Raw genomic sequence first — 12,287 nt, 5'->3', positions numbered from 1 at the left:
ATAACCTAATAAAATAATAATAATAATAATAAAAAATCATACCCATTTAAAGATTATTTCAAATACACAATATCATTATTCCATTGCACTTTTTTCTCAAGAAAATGATAAAATAAATTATAAAGAAATGAGAAAATAAAAACTTATATGAAACTTGATTTTCAATTTGAGTATCACCCGGTAAACTAATCTTTAGGGTAACCAAATCTAAACCGTCTTTCATAAAAAGTGTGGTTTCGTAGGATAAAACTAGATTTCAGTACCTCCATCGGAGAAGATGATCACCAAGACAATCTTCAGTACGAGCTCAATCTCCCCATAAACCAAACAAGAAATCTACCTCAGATTAATCGAATAATTTCTCGAAAAACTAAAACCATCTTGAGTAAAACACTCCATTGGACGTCTAAGCGAACGATTGTAACGCCCCAAAAATACCGGCTAAAAATTTCATTTTTAAAACGTAAAAAAACATCATTACAAATCGTTCATAATAATACTTCGTGTCTGAAAACCGGTAATATCATAATAATATTTTAGAGTACATCCCAGAAAATCCATAGTGCGGAAAAACAAGAGTGTTTGTGACATGCTGCTACCGCGCCGGCTCCTTTCCCTTAGCTGAAGAGGTACCTGAAACCAAAACTGAAAACTGTAAGCACGAAGCTTAGTGAGTTCCCCCACTATACCACATACCATATAATCACATAACATACATATATTATCAGACATATCTGGGTGCCCGACCTACCCCTTCGGTCCTCTCGACTGGACGTTGCCTAGCATACCTGGGCGTTGGCCTCCCCTTCGGTCCTCTCGACCGGATACTGCCTAGCATATCTGGGTGCTGGCCTCCCCTTCGGTCCTCTCGACCGGATACTGCCTAGCATATCTGGGTGCTGGCCTCCCCTGCGGTCCTCTCGACCGGATCCTGGGGAACTATTTCTCCCATCTACTACTACCACATAACATGTATCACAATATCAGAATCTATCTAGCATGGCTGGGTATGACTACCCCTTCGGCCCTACCGACCGGATATCTTGGGGACTATCTCCCCCTACTGTCACTAGCACATAGCATCATATCATACTAGCACATAACATAACACAGGTAGTAGTAATTCCTAGATGAATATCACACATACAATCATCTACATACAACTCCTACTGGTGGGCCGGCATTGTGGCCGTAGACCCACCGCTACTGGAAGGTAACTCACCTCGATGTAGCTGCTGATCTATGTGGGGATTAACTGTCTGCTGCTGCTCCGGAAATCCTCCAACTATAATTCCCACAAAACACTCAATCAACCACTGCTAACTGTCCCTTGGGGTAAAATGACCATTTTACCCCTGACCAAGTCATAAGCCAAGGTCAGAGTCAACTTTCAGTTGACCCGACTCGCCGAGTTGGCTCTCTAACTCGCCGAGTCTCTATCCAATTGATTGTTTTGTATCCCGTCTCTATTCGTTGAGTTAGGCGTTGACTCGACGAGTTCTCCTTCTAAACTGATGTCCAAGTCCTTCATCCTACTCACCGAGTTGTATGGACAACTCGCCGAGTTCATCTTCATCCGAAGAACACTTTATGCTATGACTCGCCAAGTTGTATGAACAACTCGTCGAGTCTGTTCTTGATCTAAGAAGGTTGCCTTGAACTCGCCGAGTCAGGGCATTGACTCGCCGAGTTCCTTCATAGATGAGTTCGGCTTCCAACTCACCGAGTCCACCCCGGACTCACTACACTACTCGGCATAACGAAAAAGGGGGAAAACCCGGGGACTCGCGTCTCGACTCGCCGTCCGATGAACAACTCGCCGAGTCGTTACCATGCAATTACTATATGGTCGATTCTGCTTGAATCCAGCTCATGCCATACATAGATCCGTGATCCTGGGGCTTGATTAACACGTAAAGTTTCCAACTTTACGTGTAAATAGACAACAATGAGGGTTTTAGGGTCCGAAATGCACCAAAAGGGTAGATCTAGGGCTTTCATGCAATATGGTTCCAAAAAGGCAGTAGATCTGAGCTCCTGGAGCTCAACCACGCCTAGATCTAAAGGTTAATCAGCTTATTATGAACCCTCAAACATACACAAGCTTGGAAATGGTTCAAGAAGGACTTTAATGGAGCTATAAGGGACAATAAGCATGAAAACAAGGGGGAAATCGAGTCATACCTTAGGGAACACACTGAGATAGCTCAAAGATGCTTGACATCCTCTTCTTCTTCTTGATCTACTCTCCTTCTCACTCCAAAACTTCAAGATAGCACACCAAATGCTTCAAACTCACAAAGAAACAAAGCTTGAACGAGGTATAGGGCTCTGAGGGTGAATGGGGGCGAGATTGGGGCGGAATGAGAGTTTAAATAGGGTGCAAACCCCTGAAACTTAGGGTTTCATCCAACAGCGGTGACTCGCCGAGTCCAGAATACGGACTCGCCGAGTCGCCAACTTAAAACGTGTCCCGGGTCCCGAATCTACTCGGCGAGTCGGGCCTACAACTCGCCGAGTACAAGGCTAAAAAAATGCAAACACTTATACAAATTTCCACATACCAGGAATCAGGTGCTACAACGATTCTCCGTGGCTTCTTGTAATCTTGATCCATAAAAGGACATGTACAAACTTCCTTCTTGGTGTCTCATAGTGTATGTGTAGTATGTGTGATTACGTGTTAATTGTTATGTTATACTAAACGAATGTTTGCAAGTTGAGAAAAAAATAATAATATAATTATTAAGATTGATACATATATGTTATTCAAGCTATTTTATAATCGTTATTAATTCCAAGTTAATAATTCTTATAGTAATTTGTTATAAAATGTTTTAATATTTTAAATATAACATATTAAAATCATATCATCTCAATAACTGTTACATATGGGTATACATGGAAATAATATATATATATATATATATATATATATATATATATATATATATATATATATATATATATATAGGGTTATGTTATTTTGTTTTTGTTAAGGGCGTGTTTGACACGGAGCTTTTAGAAGCGTTTGGGAGCTTCTAGCTTTTAGCTTTTGACAAAACGCTCTAGTTTAAACAAAAAGTTTCGTTTGACAATACGACCGTTTAGCTTTTAATTTAAACAAAACGCTCCAAATCTAAAAGCTACTTCATGTAGCGTTTAACAAAACACTACTAAACTTTTGAAATCAATTTCCATAATTACCCTTAAAAATATATTTATATATTTATTTATTTTTAATCAGTTGTCCTTTTATGTAATTTTATATATTTCAAAAGCTTCTAGCTACTTTTGCCAAACACTCATATAATAAATAAATGCTACAGTTTCCCGCTACCAGCTACCTGCTCACGCTACCTGCTACACGCTAAACGCTTCCAACTAACGGCTACTTTTGCCAAACATGCCCTAAGTATTGTGTGCATGTGTAAATGATTCTAGGCAAATCAATTGTGTTAAATTAAGAAAGTGATTTTCTTTTAAAAGTAAATAGAAAAAAATACAAATTAATTGTATTTCATTAATTGACCGGGCATGGAAGGGCAGTATGGTACATTACCTTCATTATTTTAATAGGAAATAATCGTTTATTATCGAAGTGATCCTTCTTCGATAATCGCAAATATCTCGCATACTATCAAAATTAAAAACCCATTACTTTCGGAGATCGGAAAGGATTCTGATTTTGTGTGTTCAATCTTCAAAATCGGAAGAGTCTGTGAAGATTTTTAATATAAATAGTGACATTAAACCCTAGAAGATGGAGAAGGCCTTGGGGGGATGTCTGTTAAACTTATTCTATAAGAATGAGGAGTATACGATCAACTTCATTCAAGTCGAAGTTCAAGAACACAACAGAGACGGCGTTGAATCTTGAAGATGACGATGATAATTTTTGTTCGAAATCTGAAGGTAAAGATTTTTTTATTTTGTCAGATGTTTATTGAGTTCAAATATGTTTTCTACTGTAATAAGTGTATTTAACAGTACCAGGTGAGTCTCCTTACTGTTTGTATGGGTCTAAGGCTCCAATGCCGGCCCATTTAGTTTATGTATGATAGGAAGACCCGGGGGTTAGCCCTAGGCATTATGCATGAAAGACCAGGAGGCGGCTCCTGGCACACGGTATGGTATTATGTGTGGTAGGAAGACTCGGGGGTTAGCCCTAGGCAATATGTATGAAGGACCAGGAGGTGGCTCCTAGAGCACTGTATGCTATTATACCTGAAAGACCAGGAGGTGGCTCCTGGAACACTATCTGTTGATTAGGCTAATAGAGTAGTATGTATAGTTGTCTTTGTGATACTTGCATGAAAGACCCGGGGGTGGCCCTTGGCACTTGTCTGTAAGACCCAGGGAGTGGCCCCAGGCTTGACTAAGAAGACCACGTGAGGCCCGTGGCATAATGGCAAGACTATGTTTGGCACATAGCACCTTAGCAAGACTACTTTTGGCATATAGCACCTTACTTGATTATGGATATGTTGGTTATCTATGGCTCTTGGCTATGTATGGCATGTATGGATCAGTTGGGTTGTATGGTATGTGGTATATGGGGAACTCACTAAGCTTCGTGCTTACGGTTTTCAGTTTTGGTTTCAGGTACTCCGTGTTGAAAGGAAGGGATCCGGCTTGACCGCAGCGCATCACACTATGTTTTCCGCACATGAGATCTTTGGGGTTACACTCTGATATGGTTTTATGATAATATGTTTTGATTATTGACACTTTGGTTTGACACGAGATATTACTATGAATGTTTTTACACTGATGGTATTATGTAATAACTTATTTAAAAATGAAATTTGTGGCCTTGGAAATTGGGATGTTACAAGTTGGTATCAAAGCCTTGGTTTGAGGGATTCGGACATACTTTCAGGTGTGTCTGAACTCAAACTGAGGATATGGAAGTTTTTTTTAAAAAGGAAAATGTTTTCAAGGAAAAGTTTTCTATGAAAAGAAAGGGTGTGGTGCGTGCATTCAGCCGAGCTCAAGGAAAAGTTTTCTATGAAAAGAAAAGTTTTCTAATAGTAAAGAAAGTCAAATTATACCGTCGATTAGTTTGTTGTAGAAACACGTAGTAAAACCTCAGTAGGAGATTCCTCCTTCTGTAAAAAACAGAGAGAGAGAGAGAGAGAGAGAGAGAGTGTGTGTGTGTGTGTGTGTGATAACTAACGATTAATATTTTATAATAATAAAATAGCAATTATTATTTGCTTTAGGTTTTTGAAATACACCTTCAACTTTTTCTTGACTCGATGTAGATGCCTAATCCAATCTCCTCCACAACTCAACATTTGTACTGTATCCGGTGCCAATGAAGCTCGATAGGGATCAATAACTCTACCCCCAACACTAAAAGTTGCCTCATATGCAACAGTAGAAATTGGAATTGCAAGTACATCTCTAGCCATCATGGACAAAACACGATACTTTAACTTGTGCATATTCCACCACTGCAACGCATTAAATTGGAATTGCAAGTACATCTCTAGCCATCATTCTCGGACAACACACCTTTATCCTAAGTTTGCTTCACTTTGAACACTTCGATAAGATATAAATTAGCAGTCAGGTAGTCACTGTCCGAGATGATGTTTGTACACACCTTAAAAACTTTCAAAAGGTCACATACACTTTCCACATTTGCCTAATCTTCCTTGCTTAGCAAATGACTGAAATGAGGTTCATACTCTGCATATCTGAAAAAGCACAAAGTATTAATGAATATGGACAAGTATTTAGAAGAAAATATTAAAAATTATAATCACGTAATATATACCCTGGAAAAGCATCCTTAAACTTTAAGGCAAAAGACAACATATCATAGGTTGAATTCCATCGTGTTGGCACATCAAGAAATAATTTTTGATCACGTATTTGTAGCTGATGCACAACATTTGAAAATGTTTGACGTCTACCCTCTGAATGATTAATATACTTTATACCCTCACGAACGTCCTCGATAATGCACTCAATTTTTGTAAGACCATCTTTCACAAGAAGATTCAATATGTGTGCACAACACCTTATATGAAACAATTTACCACCACAAGAAAGTTTTCTTACCCTCGAAAAAATTTCTTTCAATCTTTTTACCGCTCTGTCATTATAAGTTGCATTGTCTGCTGATATGGTAAATATTTTATCTTCAATTTCCCACTCTTTCAAACATTTGTAAATACATTCAGCAATATCAAAACCGGTACGAGGAGGAGGAACATGCATAAAACTCAATACACGTTTCTGTAATCTGTAAGAAAAGGTTGAGATACAAAATTAAAAATGAGAGATTAAAAATGCAAAAGTAAATACTAAATTTGATAAAGTCGTTAAACCTCCAATTCTGATCAATGAAGTGTCCAGTAATAACCATATACTCAATTTTTTGACGAGGACTTCCAACAATCAGTTGTTAAACATATTTTCGAGGCAACTTTTGTAAGGGCTTTCAACTTCTTCTTCTCGTGCTCGTATACCTTAAAACAATCTGATGTAGCTGTAACTCTGTATACTTTTTCAAACAATGGATTGGCAGTCTTCATCATCTTCACATACATGTCATCTTCCACGGTTTTAAAAGGTTGCTCAGTACACAGTAACCAATTAGCTATGGCTTCCCTCATCTTGTTAGCATCATATATTGCATTTGGACCGATTAATATTTGAGGCTTACCAAATTCTGAATCCACATTAGTGTCACTTGGCGGAAAATTTAACAATTTTTGGTTTTTTTCGTGTTCTTTATGAGGTAAGCAGCTTCTTAGGTGTCTAGCCATTGTGGATGTAGGACCTGATACAACTTAATTAATTAACAAAGCCATAAGGGTGTAATTTGAACTTTTCAAAGTACTAGGGTTTTAGAATTTAATTTCAAAATTAAACTTTTAATCAAATTTTAAATTCCAAAACTTGAGGACAAGTTTTGAACTTTTCAAAACATTAGGGTTTAGAATTTAAATATTTCAAAATTAACTTTTAATAAAAAATTTAAACTCCAAAACATGAGGGCAAGTTTTTGAAACTTTTCAAAACATTAGGGTTTAGAATTTAAATATTTCAAAATTAACTTTTAATCAAAAATTTAAATTCCAAAATTTGAAGGCAAGTTTTGAAACTTTTCAAAACATTATCAGGAATATTCTAGATCACAAATTCAAATAATGCAATTTACAATTAATTTTTGATTATCTAATTTTGTCGTAATCCAATTTCTTGCAAGATAATTAATCAAATAACTCAAATAATTAAACTTTATCTTATCAGGCAACAAATGTTTGATTAATTGGTAATTATCTTCTATTTTGGGTAAGGATATTCACCCAAAATCAATAAAAATCGGATTTCATTAATTAAAAACGTTTTTGGTAATTATCCTAAGCCAAAACAGCAAGAAAATCGCAGAAATCAGCTGGCAGACTCGCTGAATCGTCGAGTCAGCACTGGACTCGTCGAGTACCCAGTGGACTCGGCGAGTCCAACCCCAAAAGTCAAAAAATTTTGTTTTTCAGTCAATATTCAATCAAATATGCATCAAATTCATCAACAAACAGCCCTAGTCTCTGATACCACTAATGGGTTTTGAGCAATACATCATTCCTATGGTGTACATGCAAACCCTAATGCTTTGCATCTAGTTTGTCTAATGAACATGTAATTGAATATCCAAAGCTATAAACCCTAGATCTATTATGTTATAAACTGAATTAGGGTTTAGAGAATACCTTTGATTGTTATGTAGCAATAACAATCTATTCCTTGGCTTCAGAAAGCTTAGTGCCTCAAGTGTTGCACCTCAAATGGAGTCACAAACACCAAGAGCAACAAAGATGAAGAAGAGAAGACGAGAGGCACCCAAAAACATCTAGAAACCCTAAGGAATCAGTTAGCCCTGTTTCTGGTGCCTTAGGGGTCCTTTATATACTTGTGTGGGCTGTTAGGGTTTCAGTCTAAACCCTAATGGACAACATAAACTCTAAGCAGCCCATGGAACCTTCTGGAATAAGGCCATGGGCGTAAATATGATGGGCTGCCATCATAATTTAATTCACCCCTTGTTCCTTTACAATTCCTTAGCCCAACAACTCAATTATCCAATAAGTGCAGTCCAGTCCCCTATGCTCATAATCAGGTCAAGTACATCCCAGAATAGTTATGGACTTATACACTAATCCAACACTTCCAACCATCCATTCATAAGTCTTTAGCCTTTAGAAGTTGTCATGAGACTAGGGTTTGCTCTTGAGGCATTGTAAGCCATGCAAATGCATAAAATTTGGAACTTTATCATTAAGGAAATTTATTAGGCCCAGATCTAAGAGTTAGTCGTGGTGTCTTTCTGTATTAAGCACTTAATGGAAGGATTGAGCATTAACGCTCTACGCATTACGTAAATAAGGCTATGCAGCGTGTAGCCTCCTTTCTTTTCGTTTTTATCACCTTATGCTCTATGCAGGGAGTAGAGCAACTTATACGCATGACGTATGTCAATAGAAAGCTAGGTCTTTGAGGGTATTTTGAGTAGTGGATTAAGACTTGATCCTTGTTTGATGTATAGATGACCTGTAGAGTTGGTATTTGGAGCAGTGATCAGTTCAGCTATCTGTGGGCTTAGAGGTGAGTTTTCCTCACTGTACTCATGGGTCGAAGACACCAATTTCGGCACACTAGATTGTGTTATGTATCCTTGTGTATAGGATGTTGCTATGTTATAGAGATCTGTTAGCTTGGTAGATCTGTAAGATTTCCTGTGCTAGTTGGTTATTTGTTTATGTGTATATGTCGACATATTGTGGTATGTAGAAGGCCAAGATACTCGGGCGGTCTAGTTGATATTGTAGGCAAAAGGGGCGATCCAGAAATACTGTAGGCCCAAGGGAGTGGTCCAACTTATTATGTAGGCTCGGGAGCGGTCCGGTTTTTTGCTGAAGGCTCGAAGACAGTCTGGCCTTGTGTTGTAGGCTTTGTTTGTGTGCATTGTATGTATTTTGCTTTGTGGGGTATTTTGGGGGAATTAATAAATTTTGGCTTACAGTTGTTGATTTCATGGTTTCAGATACATCGGATGACCGGGGCAAGGCGAATGCCAGATTGTACATATCATCATGAATTTATGTTAAGAGATGTTTTTGGATACTCTGATTTTTATGACTATGTTTAGAGACAATATTTTGTATGGCGTATGGTAATTTTGACTATGTTTTTGGATTGTCTGATACAAAATGATAATTTTGACTATAGAAGTCAACATTTACCATCAATTTCAAAATCGATTTCAAAACGAAAGTTTGATTTCCATTGAGATTTTTAACAGGATACAAAAATAAGTAGTTGAACCAGAACAAGTAACACACTTTTTGCCCAAATTTTGACAACCAATAAATTTAATAGGAACATCAATTGACAAAGAAGGTTGAATTGAAATGCATGCTTCATGGGGGCAAATACATACGAGAAAAACGTTTAAAGACAAACTACAATTTCTGAAAATTGTTATTTGATTCTTGCGAGGGATATTGAAAATTTTGAAAAATCTATAAGTATCTCTACTAACTGAAAACCATCGATCCAAAAAACCTAAATACCTTTTTGTCAGATTACTTTATGTTCGAAAAATTCTCTCCCTTGTCAAATCAAGTCGTTAGATTACTTTATTTTCAAAGAAATTCTCTCCGTTGTCTAATCGAGTCCATTTCTTGACACTTTTATTTGTCTGGCAGCCTCTTGGTAAGTCATTGACTCCACGACCATCCGTCGTCGCTACCGTCTTCTTCATCGGTTGTAGTGTTTTGTATGTCAAGGCTCAACTTCTTCGTTGCTCTTGAACATCACAACTTAATTATCAGATATATTGTCTGTATTTTCACACTTTAAAATCCCGTCTACCGATTCAATTTACTATATGTGTTCTTCAATATAGGGTGTATTCCACTATTTTGTGTGTACCGTACCCGATAAAAGAAAATGATGTAAAAACTTCCCATATATATATATATATATATATATATATATATATATATATATATATATATATATATATATATATATATATATATATGTGATGAGAATAAATCTTAGATCGATTAGATCTTTCACTGGTAAGAATATGAAAATCAAACAAGACAAACACAGTAATGATATGAATACAGAATGGAATCAAAGATGTGCTTAGGATTCAAATAAAGTCGCGCCTCTGCAGAGCTCGATAAAGAACTTCCACTGCAGAGGCGAGCTAGGGTTTACAAAAACTCAATGAGAAAATAATTAACAGTGTTAACTACAAAGACTGCATGCATGCAACTTATATACTAAACCCTAGAACAAAACATGCACGATTGGACAGGCCCAATACCGGCAATCAAAACTGGGCTAAGGACCGAGCCCATGATGCAACATAATAATCCCAACAATCTCCCCCTTTGTGTCAAATGAGGCGAGAGATTATTTCTTCTATGTTGGCTTCACAGTCTTTATCACCTTGAACAGCCGAGGGATTATCACAAGAAGTGTCTGCCGAAACTGGATATACCACCTCAGCATATCTGTGAACAACGTCTTGTCAGCTGCAGTGTTCTGATCACACCTCTGAATAATCTCCAAAATATGCTCCAAGTAAGTAGTTGAGAAGAGGTGTTTGTCAACAAGAGCGAACATACATTTCTGACCTTCGCCCCTGACGAACATTACAGTGTGGTACTTCGAATCAATCTTGCCCTTGACCATTGTATTAACATTGCCTGCTTTGCCCATAGTTTTGATCATGGTTCGCTTGTGAATGGCAGAAGCAATCTCTTGGTCCATCTTCGCTGCCTCGTGAATGTAGCGCACAAGCATTCGCTTGACATGGTCAATAATTAGCTGATACTCCTGTGGATTTGACAATAAAATATTGTTGAGGAGTATCCAGTCGTAGGGATTGAGATTCGGTAGATCAGCAAGGGTGAAGTTATGAACTGAGCCTTCGGTGCCTCGAGTCACTTTGAATTTAACATTAATAAACTTCCCTGCTGAGTAGGGCTTCAAAACCTTGACAGTCGTAATTTTCTTCGAACTCCAGATCAAGTACTGAGGTTGAGCGAACTCTAAGTAGAACTCCAACAGATCCTTATCCACCTTCGGGTCTGGAGAAGGAATGGCAACAGTTGAATTAAAGCAGTGATACTCCTGTGGATTTGACAATAAAATATTGTTGAGGAGTATCCAGTCGTAGGGATTGAGATTCGGTAGATCAGCAAGGGTGAAGTTATGAACTGAGCCTTCGGTGCCTCGAGTCACTTTGAATTTAACATTAATAAACTTCCCTGCTGAGTAGGGCTTCAAAACCTTGACAGTCGTAATTTTCTTCGAACTCCAGATCAAGTACTGAGGTTGAGCGAACTCTAAGTAGAACTCCAACAGATCCTTATCCACCTTCGGGTCTGGAGAAGGAATGGCAACAGTTGAATTAAAGCAGTGAAAAATGAATGCCTTTCACGTGATCGACATATCAAACTGTGCATCCTTGGAGTTATCAAGCCCAAATGACATTACAGGCTCAAGCCAAAGTGTGCTTGGCTCATCAATAGCACACCTTTGAAGCGAATCTAGAGTCCAGTCAGGAAAAATGGACTTCTTTTCTAGGAGCTCCATCTCCTTTCGCTTTTGCTCAAGTTCAGCCTGTTGTTTCTTGAACTTTTCTGCTAGCTCTTTATCAGAGGATTTTGTCTTCTGAAAAGGCTTTTCGGGATTCTCAGCATAGACATCATATTCATTATCAGTGTCATCCTCCCCACTCTTCTTCTTATTCTTGTCTTTATTACTGACCGAAGCTTCATTACCTTTAGGTTTAGTGGATGGTTTCGGTGCAGGAGGAGGTTGAGTTTTTGCCTTCTCTCCCCCTTGTTTCAGCTGGACACCAGTCACCGGAACACCCTTAATACGACTAAGGATGTCCAATGCTGGCCTGAGCTTGTTAGCCAAGTGCCGTCGGATAGTAATGGTGATGATGGGATCATGGGCTTCAAGGAGATGAAGGAGGATGGAGTGAACATCAGCAGGAGAGCTTCGAATAACCTCCCTTTCGGAATTCAAGTCATTGAGCTGAGCAGTGGCAGTACGAAGCTTGAGATTCTGCATCTTCAGCTGAGAGGTTCTCTTGTCAAGCTCATCCATGATACGATTCTCTACAGCTAACTCAGCCTCCAGTTGGGTCAATCGATCATTAACATTAGCATGCAAAGTTTCGTTGGCAGCTTCGATCGCTTAGCGTGCAACTTCAAGGTTGGACCTTTCAGATTGAAGAGAAC

General features: G+C 38.1%; 1 protein-coding gene across 1 annotated transcript; it reads right to left on the bottom strand.

Moving 5' to 3' along the window:
- Positions 1-5,653: 5,653 nt before the first annotated feature.
- LOC145049344 (zinc finger BED domain-containing protein RICESLEEPER 2-like) lies at positions 5,654-6,782 on the bottom strand. Its single transcript, XM_078997763.1, has 4 exons — positions 6,483-6,782; positions 6,342-6,349; positions 5,786-6,256; positions 5,654-5,705 (listed from the first exon to the last, which is right to left on the bottom strand). The coding sequence occupies exons 1-4, from the start codon at positions 6,780-6,782 to the stop codon at positions 5,654-5,656; spliced, it is 831 nt and encodes a 276-aa protein (XP_078853889.1).
- Positions 6,783-12,287: the final 5,505 nt, after the last annotated feature.

The sequence above is a fragment of the Lactuca serriola genome, chromosome 5 (genome assembly GCF_051521515.1).
Source record: "Lactuca serriola cultivar US96UC23 chromosome 5, Lser_US96UC23_V15, whole genome shotgun sequence".
Taxonomy (NCBI): Eukaryota; Viridiplantae; Streptophyta; class Magnoliopsida; order Asterales; family Asteraceae; genus Lactuca; species Lactuca serriola.
This window is presented reverse-complemented; position numbering and strand designations above follow the sequence as displayed.

What these genes read in the sequence shown, in the direction of transcription:
- LOC145049344 (XM_078997763.1), bottom strand. Translation starts at nt 6,782, where the DNA reads ATGGCTAGACACCTAAGAAGCTGCTTACCTCATAAAGAACACGAAAAA. An exon ending in TTTAAGGATGCTTTTCCAGG is followed by an intron (nt 5,706 to 5,785) that starts GTATATATTACG and finishes GTGCTTTTTCAG; the next exon opens with ATATGCAGAGTATGAACCTC.